Source organism: Hippocampus comes, unplaced genomic scaffold (genome assembly GCF_001891065.2).
Source record: "Hippocampus comes isolate QL1 unplaced genomic scaffold, H_comes_QL1_v1.1 scaffold226, whole genome shotgun sequence".
Taxonomy (NCBI): domain Eukaryota; kingdom Metazoa; phylum Chordata; class Actinopteri; order Syngnathiformes; family Syngnathidae; genus Hippocampus; species Hippocampus comes.
This window is the reverse complement of record NW_017805477.1, coordinates 82,456-95,339: the sequence shown is the minus strand read 5'-3', so window position 1 is coordinate 95,339 and position 12,884 is coordinate 82,456. Positions and strand designations below refer to the sequence as shown.

General features: G+C 49.5%; 1 protein-coding gene across 1 annotated transcript in view; it reads right to left on the bottom strand.

Annotated features, from left to right (window-relative positions):
• Positions 1–12,617, bottom strand: part of pkd1l1 (polycystin 1 like 1, transient receptor potential channel interacting) — a 22,349-nt gene extending 9,732 nt beyond the window's left edge. Inside the window, 34 exon segments of the mRNA XM_019875535.1 lie at positions 46–294; positions 575–703; positions 775–874; positions 973–1,079; positions 1,157–1,364; positions 1,939–2,022; positions 2,090–2,288; positions 2,366–2,466; positions 2,543–2,694; positions 2,839–2,952; positions 3,027–3,248; positions 3,331–3,643; positions 3,646–3,785; positions 4,433–4,625; positions 4,711–4,834; positions 4,926–5,046; positions 5,202–5,344; positions 5,437–5,514; positions 5,589–5,817; positions 5,819–6,276; positions 6,490–6,639; positions 6,880–7,043; positions 7,208–7,411; positions 7,496–7,677; positions 7,971–8,168; positions 8,230–8,362; positions 8,454–8,693; positions 8,914–9,082; positions 9,215–9,266; positions 10,073–10,347; positions 10,452–10,607; positions 11,249–11,421; positions 11,505–11,639; positions 12,054–12,617. Of these exon segments, the coding sequence (XP_019731094.1) occupies positions 46–294; positions 575–703; positions 775–874; positions 973–1,079; positions 1,157–1,364; positions 1,939–2,022; positions 2,090–2,288; positions 2,366–2,466; positions 2,543–2,694; positions 2,839–2,952; positions 3,027–3,248; positions 3,331–3,643; positions 3,646–3,785; positions 4,433–4,625; positions 4,711–4,834; positions 4,926–5,046; positions 5,202–5,344; positions 5,437–5,514; positions 5,589–5,817; positions 5,819–6,276; positions 6,490–6,639; positions 6,880–7,043; positions 7,208–7,411; positions 7,496–7,677; positions 7,971–8,168; positions 8,230–8,362; positions 8,454–8,693; positions 8,914–9,082; positions 9,215–9,266; positions 10,073–10,347; positions 10,452–10,605 (5,385 nt within the window). The 5' untranslated portion in view covers positions 10,606–10,607; positions 11,249–11,421; positions 11,505–11,639; positions 12,054–12,617.
• Positions 12,618–12,884: the final 267 nt, after the last annotated feature.

The window sequence follows — 12,884 nt, the reverse complement described above, 5'->3', positions numbered from 1 at the left end:
GGGGATAGCGCAGTCGTGCCCGCCTCGAAATGGAGCTGTAGAAACGAAGCTTGGCATCATATATCTGACAACACTCACGCATGGACTTTGTTTGTTTGTTAATGATTTGTTTCGACCCACCGCTTCTTCCGTTTGCGATATGATCAGTGCGTTGACACACGCGTAGCCCGCAAATAGCAGCAGGCATACGGCCAGTCTTTGCGTGCGTGTGAATGAGTGAGGCCGAGGGCAGCTGTACACAGACATCCACATGTGGAAATCTGCCAGGTAGTCACACAGCATGAGACGCATCATCTGCGGATGCAAGTGCAGACGTCATGAGGAAGACGAAGCGATTCCCTATGATCAGTGCGTTGACACACGCGTAGCCCGCAAATAGCAGCAGGCATACGGCCAGTCTTTGCGTGCGTGTGAATGAGTGAGGCCGAGGGCAGCTGTACACAGACATCCACATGTGGAAATCTGCCAGGTAGTCACACAGCATGAGACGCATCATCTGCGGATGCAAGTGCAGACGTCATGAGGAAGACGAAGCGATTCCTCGGTTTGAACAGGGGCCGATCCAAGCCCGTACCCGAGCTACTCCTATTCCACGAGTGCAAACGCGCAGCATTCTCTCCACGCGGCCGTCGCCTCTGCTCGCGGACAACCAACACTGGCCCGCAAAGAGCCGCGTTGGCGACTCCATGTTGGCCTGCCCCAGCTGCGGTCACACGAGATCGCCAAATGTTGCCGAGCATAGCATCAACGACACGACAGGAAGAAAAGCCTGACCTCAGAGACTTCCACAAGTTTCACGAATAAATGTGGCGAAGGTCCGGAGTTGTCATGCCAGATGCGGACCCCCCACACGGGACCCAGGCTCTCGGCTGCACTGTGACGTCATTGGAAGTGTTAAATTCATCTCATGGAATAGCGACTCCAAATGTTTGTCTTGTCTGAAAGGGCTACTTGAATATGCTTGGATGTCACCTGAGCACAAAGGTGTCTCGTGAGTTCCTCCTGAAAAGCGTGCATCCTGGGACGGATAGTTCTCTTGTCTGTGAGGTGCCGTCGCCGCCGTACAGTGCTACGTAAACCTGCCAAACGGGTGATTGGAACATTGAACGTCTACTCTCATAGAATCGGATAGAGACTTGTTGAAAGACGGCCTTACCTTTGCACTCAGTTTGTACGCAGAGCGGAGGCCGGTGTGGACGGTCACAGCATAGAGATGCGGTTCCCGTGGACAGTTGTCGTGAAGGTAGTGGACTCGGCGACTCTGCTCGGACACGATGTCTGCTTTCCTGCATCCCATCAACGCCGGCGCGTAAAGACACACGCACAGCAACAGGACAACCGGGACAGTCACATCGGAGGCCTCGCTGAAAGATGACAAATGAGACGCGAAATGGATATTTTGAATGCTCCAAACACACGGACTGACGTTTATATCATTTGACATACCGTGACGTGAAACGTATTCACAAGGAAGGACGAATCGGCCGAATCGGCGCTGACGTTGCGCAATTTCATTTTACGTACCCAATTTACTCAGTTTGTACGCAGAGCGGAGGCCGGTGTGGACGGTCACAGCATAGAGATGCGGTTCCCGTGGACAGTTGTCGTGAAGGTAGTGGACTCGGCGACTCTGCTCGGACACGATGTCTGCTTTCCTGCATCCCATCAACGCCGGCGCGTAAAGACACACGCACAGCAACAGGACAACCGGGACAGTCACATCGGCGGCCTCGCTGAAAGATGACAAATGTGACACGAAATGGATATTTTCAGCGCTCCAAACAAACGGACTGACGTTTATATCATTTGACATACCGTGACGTGAAACGTATTCACAAGGAAGGACGAATCGGCCGAATTGGCGCTGACGTTACGCAGTTTCATTTTACGTACCCAATTGCATTTTACGTACCCGATACCGTCAATTTACAAGGTCACCTGAGGAAGATGTCCAGGTCGGCTGCTTCATAGACGCTCCCGATCTGCTTCTGCACCACAGTCAGCGCCCTCAACAGGTGACAACTGCAACAGACACCAAATGGCGAGCGAGGCTGGCTCGAAACACGTTTGGGTGTGTCAACGCCAATACCTGCAGTTGACAGCACGAGTGCTGTCTGCCTGGTGCGTGCTGCAGCCCAGCGGCGTCCACGCCCCTTTTAAGTGGTCCAAGGACAAACATTGGCTGGCGACCACCGCCAGAGTGTAATTGATCCGGCTGCTCTGGTGCTTGCGTCTGATTGTTTTACCAAAGTCGCCATTGAATAACGCCAGGTAGCCGACCCCTGGAGCTAGAGGTGAATTCCGAATCAGTTGAATCCGCAGTCACTGGACAGCGACAACATTGACGGCTGGAAGAAAAACCCACTCTTGAGATAGGATGGTGGCAGGGTGATCCGAGTGGAATTGGTCTCCCAATGGTGAATCTTATGCAAGTGGTGCATGCCGGGAGACGGCTTGGCAAACATCCTGCCGTAAACGGAGGCTCACGAATCAACCGCCCCCCCCCCCAGATGCAAAACATGCCAATGCAACAAGGGCATACCTGAACAGCAGCGTGATGGGAAATGAGCGCTTAGGTGGCGGCGTGAAAGCCACACTCAGCTGGATGGCCTGATGTAAATGTTCGCGGGTTACGTTGAAGCTGTGGTAGTTGATGCGGTTTCGCAGGAGGACGTACGCGTGTGCGGCTTCCTGCTATGAGACACGCGGTCACGTCAGCAAAGACCACGCACAACTAGCATTAGTGTTTTACAAGAATCCGTTTGGGGAAAATGAGCTGAAATCATCTTTTTAGTTAAATCGAATCAAGCTTACGACAGCTCCAAACATCCCACACACTTTGTCTTGTCTTGGTCTCATCTCCACAGTGATTGGCCGAACAAGCGTTCGAACTGAGACTTTCCTCCTCGTGCTGCATTCATACAGAGTCAAGTCAACCACCGGTCCATTCATCTGCAAAATCCAATGAGAAGGTTGTATTTCTTCAAAGTCAGTCAGCTCACAGTCTATCGCTGCGCTCTGCGTACCCTCTCAGGATATGTGGCCCGGGTCCAAGGTGACCGCTTGAGTTCAGCGAGAAGGCCGAGGACACACTCTCCTCTGAGCGAACGGATCGGCGGCGCTGGCGTGTAAAATATCGCCGAATCACCGCTGATGACCGACACTGCTGAGTCCCACCGTGCAATGAAGAGAGATATGAAGCTGCTCCTGACCACGTGCTCTTGGCTTTTCTCCAACAAGGTGTGCTTCTAAGAAAACAATAGAAAAAAAAACCACACTCGACAACCAGAAGGGAAATGGAGTTGCCAATGTTCAAGCGGGACTTCTCACCAGGATCAGGTCAGAAGCAGTCTGTAGAATAGTTTCCACAAGTTGCTCCAGCTGCTGGCTTCGACTTGTTTGCAAATCGTCATCTGTGAGGCCCTTTACTGGGTTTAATCCAACCCGCGGATGGGGCTCCACCTCGCGCGTCACATCTGTGACGTCATGAGCGGTGACGGCGGCCTCCAGGCTGCACGATAACACCGCGACCAGGGTGCTAAGCGTCCTCTGGTCCGGTTGGTACCGCTTGGGTGCACTGGGTCGAGAAAGCTCCGCCGAGATGGCCTTCACGTGAGTAACCACTTGTCGGACGCTGGCTAAAGTCACCTAAGAAACGTATTACTGCGTGTCAAGGGCTGTTCCAGCCGACATCTCTTCGTGTTTCTGTGAGGGAAACTGCAACTTGCCTGTCTTGACACTTGGGAAAGATCTCGGAGAATGCCAATGTTGTCTACCATTGAGTCCTGGCATCGCATAACATGTTAGAATGCGTGAAACCACAGAGAACAATGCCATCACCCAGTTCACAGTTGAAACATTTCTCTGCGGTAATAAAATGCATGCTTTTGTGATCTTAACAAAAATACAAAATGGATCTCTGCTAAACGTTGCCAAGGGCTGATACGTGGTCCAAGGAAGAAGCCGTCATGACTTGGTTTTGTTTTGGGTTGCCAGGTGGAGGGGGGTGGGGGGGGGGGTTCTTGTCTTTTCATGACAAGCAGTTTTCCCGTTAACTGTATATTGATCTTTGCCTTTTGCAAGCGTTTTTGGTTTGTCTCCTTTTCCTGGTTAGTGTAACCAGCGTCATTGGTGGTGCTTTGTCGGACATGGTACATGAACCGGCGAGTAGCCCGTGAACAACAAACGCAGCATTCGGCAGATTTTTTTCACTTTTGGGTGGAGGTTGAAATCCACCGGGTGGCATTCTAGTTACCGTATAGAAGAACATTTGAGCATTGCTTATACAACCAATCGCTGCTGACCTAGGTTAGTTCGATGCACACCAGGCCAACACGAGGAAGTAAAAATTCTGTGTCCGCCACCTCCTTTTTTATTTTTATTTTTTAAACTTTTGTTAATGGAGTATGTGCGTTGTGTTGTGTGTGTGCACCTGGTCAGGACTTTCCAGCTTGCACAAAGCGGAGATGAGCACGTTCCGCAGATGACTCTGAGTGCGGTGGTCCGCCTGGCTGTCCAAGCTGAGCCTATTGAGGATGCCCGACAACAGACTGACATAGTTGCAAATCTCCGTACTGTCCCCAAGCACAATCAATGCGGAGAGGTTCTTCAACCCTGATTGGGACCTGCTCACAGAAAGGGAAAAAAAAAACCAAAAAATGTTGAGCAAAGATTGAAATGACAACAAATGTTGAACAGAGTCGTTCTTACAAAACCACATCAGGATTGGGGAAGGAAACATCTCTGAAGAAGCTGGGACGGACTTGGACAGTTACAGGGCAAACTTGAGTGGAGGATCCGTACACGCTGCTTCTGATTTTGGTGTATACGGTTACTAAAAAGATAAAAGTCATGAACCGGTCGAGCCCATGCGTGATCCTGACGAGTCACATGTGGTCCTTGATCGACTTGATTACAACTGTTACCTTTATAGTCATTGGTGGGGTGTCCAGATGGCAGGCTGAAATAGTACTGGAAGTTTCTCCCCTGGTACAACATCCTGGGAGGTTCGCTACCAACGCTGAAGCTGTACTCGTACAGTAAGTCCTTCAAAAGACATGCGCGCAAACACACAGAACTGTTGGGGCAAACTATTGTGGCATCACTCAGGGACGTGTAGTGGAAGAAAAAAAACGAGAGCCTGGCGATAGGAGTGACCCCTAAGCTATTTGTACTGTGACTGTCGAACATTTTTTTTTTACCTCTCTGCCTGAGGTGCAGAAGATGCCAAAGTGTGTATACAACTCCAGCCCTTTACTTGGTTGGACTTGGCATGTCATTCCTTTAGGAATGGGCTTTGTTCTCAAGAATAATTGCGTGCGTCCCAAAATACGACTTGGACATTCTATGGTTTGAAAAAAAAAATACAAATACGGTACACTGTGGTCAGCATTCAGTTATTTCAGAAAGAAAAAAAAAAACCTGTGAAGGACTCACTTGCGATGGCCTCCAGCATGTACATGTGGCCCGGCTTTAAGCTAAAAGGTCTGAAGCTGAGCAACGCAGACGAAAGTCCTGCAAAAGGAGTGGCAGCGTTGTGATGAGCGATGACCGAGGCAACGAGAGGACATTTTCTGTGTGTCGCATACCCGTGTAGGTGTAGGACGCAAAGGATCTCGCGTCTATTGGTTCTCGAGGGAGGTCGATCAAGGTCTGCTTCCAAATGCCCTGCCTGGGCCGGGACTCCACCAGATTACTTCCCTCGGAGTCGTGTGGCACCGGGTGGAACGACGTGTCGTCTCCCGGATTCTGCGTCAGAACATCCGTACCTAAAAGCGGGGCGGGTGGACAAGTCGAGGTATTGGTTGTCATTGTGAGAAAAGTATTCTTTCAAGAGTCTGTTGATTATCGTGGTTGTGGTTTGCACCGGCGCCGAACTGCAACGCAGCATCGTGAGTGATGCCGATGAGAGTTTTTCGCAGCGGCCAAAACATTCTACTGCACATTGTGTACCTCTCGGTCTCCCAGCTGAGATTCCCGGCTCTCCCTCCTCCGCGATTTGCCAGGGAATGCGGGATTCTGCACAAGAGCAGAGACTTCGACTCACATCGGCGAGACTTGACAAATGGCGGCGTGCACGAAGAGCACAGCTAGATACTCGACCTCGTCCATCTGTCACATCAGCACTATCCCAGTCTGCCGAGGAGTCGTAGTCAATGGGAAGTTGACTTCCAACTTCTCTCTGATCCAAACGCACGCGACCATTCTCAGCGGCAGTGGAGTTCAGGGACTCCAAAAGGCCACGTTCCCCTCTGGCAACGTAAGAGGGCTCCTCTCCTAGCCGTGAAGAGCATTCGAAAAGAGCAGGATCTGGTCAATAATTCGGATAAAAATCACCACATCATTGCGAACTAGGGCCTTGCTTTTCATTTGGCACAGTAACATGAAGCACTCGACAAAATGCCTCTCTGAGTCCAGTGAATGAATGAATGAATGGAAAAAAAATAGATCTCCATCTTTGAAATCAGTGTTGCGTTCTATTTTACATACCGGCGATGGCCTCCGTAGGAATGAACGCATCGAACGGATAAGCAGGTTGGGAAGAATTTGGAGGATGTGGATGAAGACGTGAGGAGGGCATCGATGTGGTTTCTTTGATGGCGGATGGGGCACTGAGGTCCACCGTGTAACAAAATGGGACTAGAAAAGAAGCGGAAATGGTATGAATTTCACTGAGGACTGCTCGTCCTGCTCATGGCTGATCTGAACTCTGTCCCAGCGGCACATATCAAGAGAAACAACCATTCACATTTGCGCCATCGACGTGTGGTTTCGTGACAGATGCCGGCTGTGCCCACGTCAGGTGAATGAATACACCACCGCGCACCCACGAGAGCCAAGAAGGGGAAAGCACCCCGAATCCGGACACGCTTGATTTACCTTCGTCCGCAGATTTGGAGGAAGCGTTCACCAAGTGCAAAGTCCAGGTGTACGCGATGCGGTTTGGGGGAACCTCACAGTCTTCACACACGGCTTGGACTGAGATAGACTGATCCCAGTTTACTTGGTCTCCTTCACATTGCAGACATGATACTGCGAGACGCCTGAATTGGAGACAGTCACACAATAGATGGAGCTGGTAAAATCTTAACTGGCCACTAGAATCAACTAAAGCAACTGTTTTTTTTTTTTAGGGTGCTTATTTATTTTTCTTATTTGTCCATTTCTGCCTGTCGTGTGTGCAAACTGGTCAAAACTTGTCCGGTACCCGACGACGCTCGGCGTTAAGGTGACAAAAGCTTCCGTCGAAGCAGACAGCGCTCCGCTGTGGACGCTGAGAGTGAACTGGAACTGGTCAAAACGTGGCTGGAGGGAGCTGGTGGGAAAGGTGAGCACAGCAGAGCCGGTAGCGACGTGGCGCTTGAAGCAGGAACTCTTGATGGAGCTGACCGGTTGGCACATCCATTTGACGCTGGAAATAAAAAATTCGCTGGGATAGAAGCCAAGGCCTGCTTTGAATTCCGGTTGAGCGCAAAGGGCTGCAGCGTTCCTCCACCTCAACGGACGCGTCGGGAAGTCGGGATCGTAGGAACGCCGCCCATCCAGTGTTAGCGCGGTCATGTTCGCGTGGTTAATGAAGATGTTGGTGCCGCCCTGGATGGAAGCCACGGGAGGGCTGGGAATCATTTCAAGTCTCACGCTGTAGTTACTGTACACCACGTTGCCAACGACCTCGACCTGCGGAAGTGCAGTCGGAAAGTCAACCCGTCGCACGCAAACATGGCACAAAATAAAGATAAATGCCACAGATTTGTTCTCTCCTGGAATTATATTTGAAGAACTGGAATGTATGACAGCGATTTCCCACACAACCACTACAAGGTTGAAGCAGCACAAGTCAACATCGGACTGGACAAATGTTTGGTTGAACAAGCGAAAGCCAATGCCGGTATTTTATATTCCCAAAAGAAGTTCCTGGATGCAAAGAGAATGGCTGCAACGCCATCGCCGCGTTGCTTCCTGCGACTTACCCTGGCCACGGCGGTGTAGGTGTCATGGTGCAGGAGATGTCCCGGCAGTACGAGGAGCTGCTTGTGAGCATCCGGAACCGGCAAAACGTGGCCTGCAGAGTCAGACAGTGTCCACGTGTAACGGAGGCCCCTCGACGCGTCGCATTCCATGTCCCCCTCGTAGGACACGCCCAGGCGGATGATGTTGTGTCTTCGCACCTGAATGAAGAAACATCTCCGTCAAAAGTACTGGCGCAATCAGACCAGTGAACGGCCTTACCTGGAGTTTGAGAGGGCCCATGTTCTTGACGGGCGGAGGCCGACATGGACGGTCCAAGACAAAGATGACGCTGTTGAGGGAGCCGCGACTGACCCGGTTGGACACGGTCACTTCCATCAGGAACTCTCCAGTGCTACAACCACATACATGTCAGCGCGCCCTGCGCATGTGATGCGCAATGTCAGACCTACAGCATCCACGTTTGAATCGAAACCTTTCCTCACCTGAGAAACGCGTGCCTTTCAACGCTTTGTCCCATCTTTGTCGTCCCGTCGCCGAAGCTCCACAGGAATGTGACGTCGGTGCCGGAATCCACTCTGCAACTCACTGTGGTCGTCTGGTTCCGAAGGACGGAGGCCCGGTGGACCAACTTGTTGAGCTTCACAGGCCTTTGGATGAGGATGGACAACGCTCCGGACGTGAGGGAGGTGCGACCGTCAGACAGCGCCACCGTGACCTTGTACCTCCAGAAGAAAAACACCAATTCAGGCATAGTTGGGGCAAATAGAATGTCATTTTTTTGGCGATTAGATATAGATTGAACGGGATTTGCAAACCATTGCTTGCTGTTTTTACTTCGGCTTCACACAAGTTCCCAACTTCATTGGAATTGGGTTTCTTTCCAAGCGTAGCAAATGTAGTCCCATATGAGTGCAGCGATTTGATGTTTGATGGGCAACATACCTTCCAGGAGTGTCGTATCTTTTGGTGACGTTCCTGCTGCCGGTTCTTGCCGTTGTGGCGTCACCAAAATTCCAGAAAATGTCCAGCGGCTCGGGCACATCCGTCACAGCCGAAAAGGCCACATCCGTAGTCGTGGGGTAGGTTTGACGTGCCGTATAAACGCTGACACCTGAAAAGGCAATCGGATTTCACACGCAGGCAGCAACAGAGCATGAAGTGCAAACACCTGCAGGAATATTTTGGGTTTTTTTGTGATGCGTAAGAGTTGGAGTCGAACGGGTGTCACTGGGTGTCTCCTTACTTCGGTCAATCATGTTGGCAGCGGTGACATTGGCTGGAGACGGCACAACCACCTACAAGTAAACAAATCAACATTTCGATGTTATGTCGTTCTTCTGCATGAAGGGGCTCTCTGTGTTTTTAGTCAGATCTCATTTTTGATCAGTGTTTTTTTTTTCCCTCACTTAGAGTTTGCAATGATTTAAAAATCGGCAGTGACGCCGCGGGGGTGCGAGTGTGAAGTGTGGCCACATTCATATCTTGCTGGCAGCTTCAAAACTGCAAACTCTACCCGCTATAACTGTTTCTGAAATGAATGCTTGAGTTTTTGATCACATTCTACAGGAAATCCCGCCTTGTCGTTTCCTCTTTTGGCACACAATCTAAGGACATCCAAGAGCCCAGGAAAAAAGAAATTGTGCCTTTACAAAAAGAACAGTGCTCAGTTTTGACAGACAATCCGCTCACTCTTGCGTCAAAAAGTGAGCATCAGTCTTATTTTGGTCAAGTCTGAATTTTTGTGAAGTTGTGCCCGTGTACTTCATGATCCAAAAGTGACGTCAGATAAAATGCACGTCAGCCATTGGGTCAACGCCTCGCCGTTGCTCGCAATCATTTCGTCTGCTGTGCACAGTGACCCCGCAAGGCTTTTGTTTTAGACCAAAAATGACACAATGAGTTCAAAGAAGCGGAATCTTCGCACAATGTCCATTACCTGGAGTACATGGATATGGCTGTGCTATTTTGCAAGAAAACATCACGCTTCCAAATTCTTCCTCAGAAAGAAACATTCATTCAAATAAGCAAACAAAAAAGACCCCAGCACACGTGCATTCACACACGCATCGCCGCTTGAATAGCGAAGCGTACGCTCGCATACCAGGCTGCCATTCAGGGCCTCACAAGTCCTCTCGACCCCCACCTCCTTGTCTCCCTCCCTGTGATGAAACGACCAGCACAACCGCGCTGCCGGCCCGCCAGCCGCGTACGCCCGCAGCGTGATGAGATCCCCCGCATAGACAGCCTGCGCGGTCCCATTTTGGGAGCTTGTGTGCAGGAGGGGGGTTCCGTGAAGCAAAAAGATCTCCGACGGCGCCGCCGCGTCGAGGCTCAGGGGGCAGAAATGCTCTGAAATCGGGTTGAAGACCGTCAACTCTAAAAATAATAGGACAAAAAAAGGAGGTTCCAAAAAGAAGCTATCTGACGCAACATTTGTTTGTTAGGTTCCCCCCACCCCCGCCCCCTCCCATCAGACATACTGATTTCATGCTCGGCTGACCCTTCCCAAATCCATTGACATGAAACTGCAAAGGAGCCATCATCTGACACGTTGACCTGCTGTGAACTTTGACACGCTGAGGTCCCACAGAGGAACTCCACAGTGATGTCATTGGGTCCACCCAGTTCCACCATTACTGAAAACACACACACACACACACACACACACACACACACACACACACACACAAAACATCAACGTTAAAAGAAAAATAACAGCAAGACATCAAATGCATTATGCATGCACAAGTAAATTCCATTTGTGTTGTTGTTGATTCAGCCAGTCCCATCAATCGACAGATCTGCCCCCCCCCCTTCCCAGGGCCAATACGAAACCAATTATTAATAGTCAAGGAGGCCGATTGTGAACATTTGAATCCAATAGTCAAATGTGGTCAATGCGAAAAAAAATTGCTGGCAAAATTTTGAACAGCACAAACTCCCAATACTTGACTCTTCAGATTTTCAACATGTTCAAGTTTTGTTTTCGATCTTGGAAAATAGACATCTTTGTATCAAAGTTGTCAAAATACAGAATATCGGGAACGATAATCGTCCCAGCCCAAAATCAGTCCATCACTGGTACTTTTATATTTTAATGCATCGTAGTTTTGTTTGCACAATCCTGGTTAATATTAAGCTTCACCTCTTTTTGCTTTGACTACAATGTGTCAGCCTTTTTTTTTCAACAACTAAATGGTGTCTGTCTAACATGAAAACACCTCCAAAAATCTCAGCCATTGAGTTTGAATCCTCTTCATTTTAAATAGCTTCTCACCTGTGACCTGGTCAAGGCATCCCGCCAATTTCCCGCAAACTTCCAGAACAAAAGTCGTCACGGCATGCAATTTCTTCAGAGGGGTCGACACATTTCCGTGGCGCAAAAATGGCCCTTCTGTCCTGTAAGGTGCGAAATTTCTCGCCCTGCTCCCAAGAGGAGGTTTCGGGACTCTAAGGAGAGATCATCCAAAGGAGTTAAACGCTGAAATAACGAGAAAGAAATCCAAGATTAAAAAGAAAGAATCAATCCCCACCTCTGTCCTCCCTGTTCTCCTCTGACCTCCTGTGAACCTCCATTAGAGGAAGTGTTGAAACATGCAGACACTCTCACGCCTTGTAACGCATGTCCACAGTAACACCATTGTGTTGTTAATGCAGCAACTATGAACCTTATGAAAATTAAAATAAGAATAAGCGTGAATTGGACAGTGACCGTTTCAGGGTCTCAAGTAGGATTTCAAACAGGGGTGGGGAACCCTATGGCATGTGTCATCGATGGCTCTTTGAACACAAAGAAAAAGTCACGGGACTAAATTGAGCACAGTCGAGCTCATTGGAAGCAATGATAGAAATGGTTTCCATAAATTTTGCATGCGAGCCTAAAGAAATACTCAAAGAGGAAAGACGTTCCCCAGCCCTGGTTTATAACGAATGACTACACAAAACATGATTTGAAATCCAAGTTTATATTTGCCCCTATATATCCTGTAACGCAGAACGTCGGGGGGAGGTGGGAGGGGGTTGCCTGTTTTTAAAGAGTATGACAACAAAAAAATCTTGAACCTTTCAACTTGTTCTCTCACCCCTCATCTAGGCAAATGCCACCGCAGGATTTCGGGTCAAGGTCATCGCGAACTCTGCTGACGGGATGAAGCGGGCTGCTGCTGTCGACGCACCCCGAGAACCGCCGTGAAGGTTCCCCCGGGGAGCTTGCCGTTGCCGACAAGCAGAGAAGGAGAGCGCCGGTCAAAGCGTCCATGGTATGAACGGATGAGAGCCAAACACTCGTCGGTGTGGAAGGATGGGGTGGAAAAGAAGAGGGACATGCAGGTGCCCGGACCTTCAAGTGTGACTGTATGCAGGTGAGGAGAGAGACGGCTGTGTGTGAAGAGGGGGAGGAAGGTGTCACACCCCGCCTCCCTCTCAAACGCAATCTCTTGGGGGACAATAACATCGTACGAGTGGAGACGACGGTCACTTTTGAAGTCTGAGTTTCTGCTTACACTTTCTAGTTTCTCCATCTAACATCTAATTTAGTACTGTATCGACTTCATTCAAACCTTTGTTCGTTGACTGTCTATGTAATTAAGAAAAGTATGTACCTCCATATACCTTTCACAGTAACCGTGTTTAATAGAAGTCACTTATTTCACAGAAATAATGTATCTTGTATACCATGATCATGCCTACACACATTCATGTGTACTTTTAGCCGGACCTCTTTTCAATTTGATCTTGTCACCCCACGTCAGTTTTACTGTCTATAATGTAAATTCGCACGCACGAGGATAAACTACATGTTAATAATCCTTAAATTTAAGAACACGTTCGGTGATTCAACTGAGAACTCGATCAATGCAATTCGCTCACGCTGTAGTTTACAGTCATGCAAAACACGACTTGGCCATCGGCGC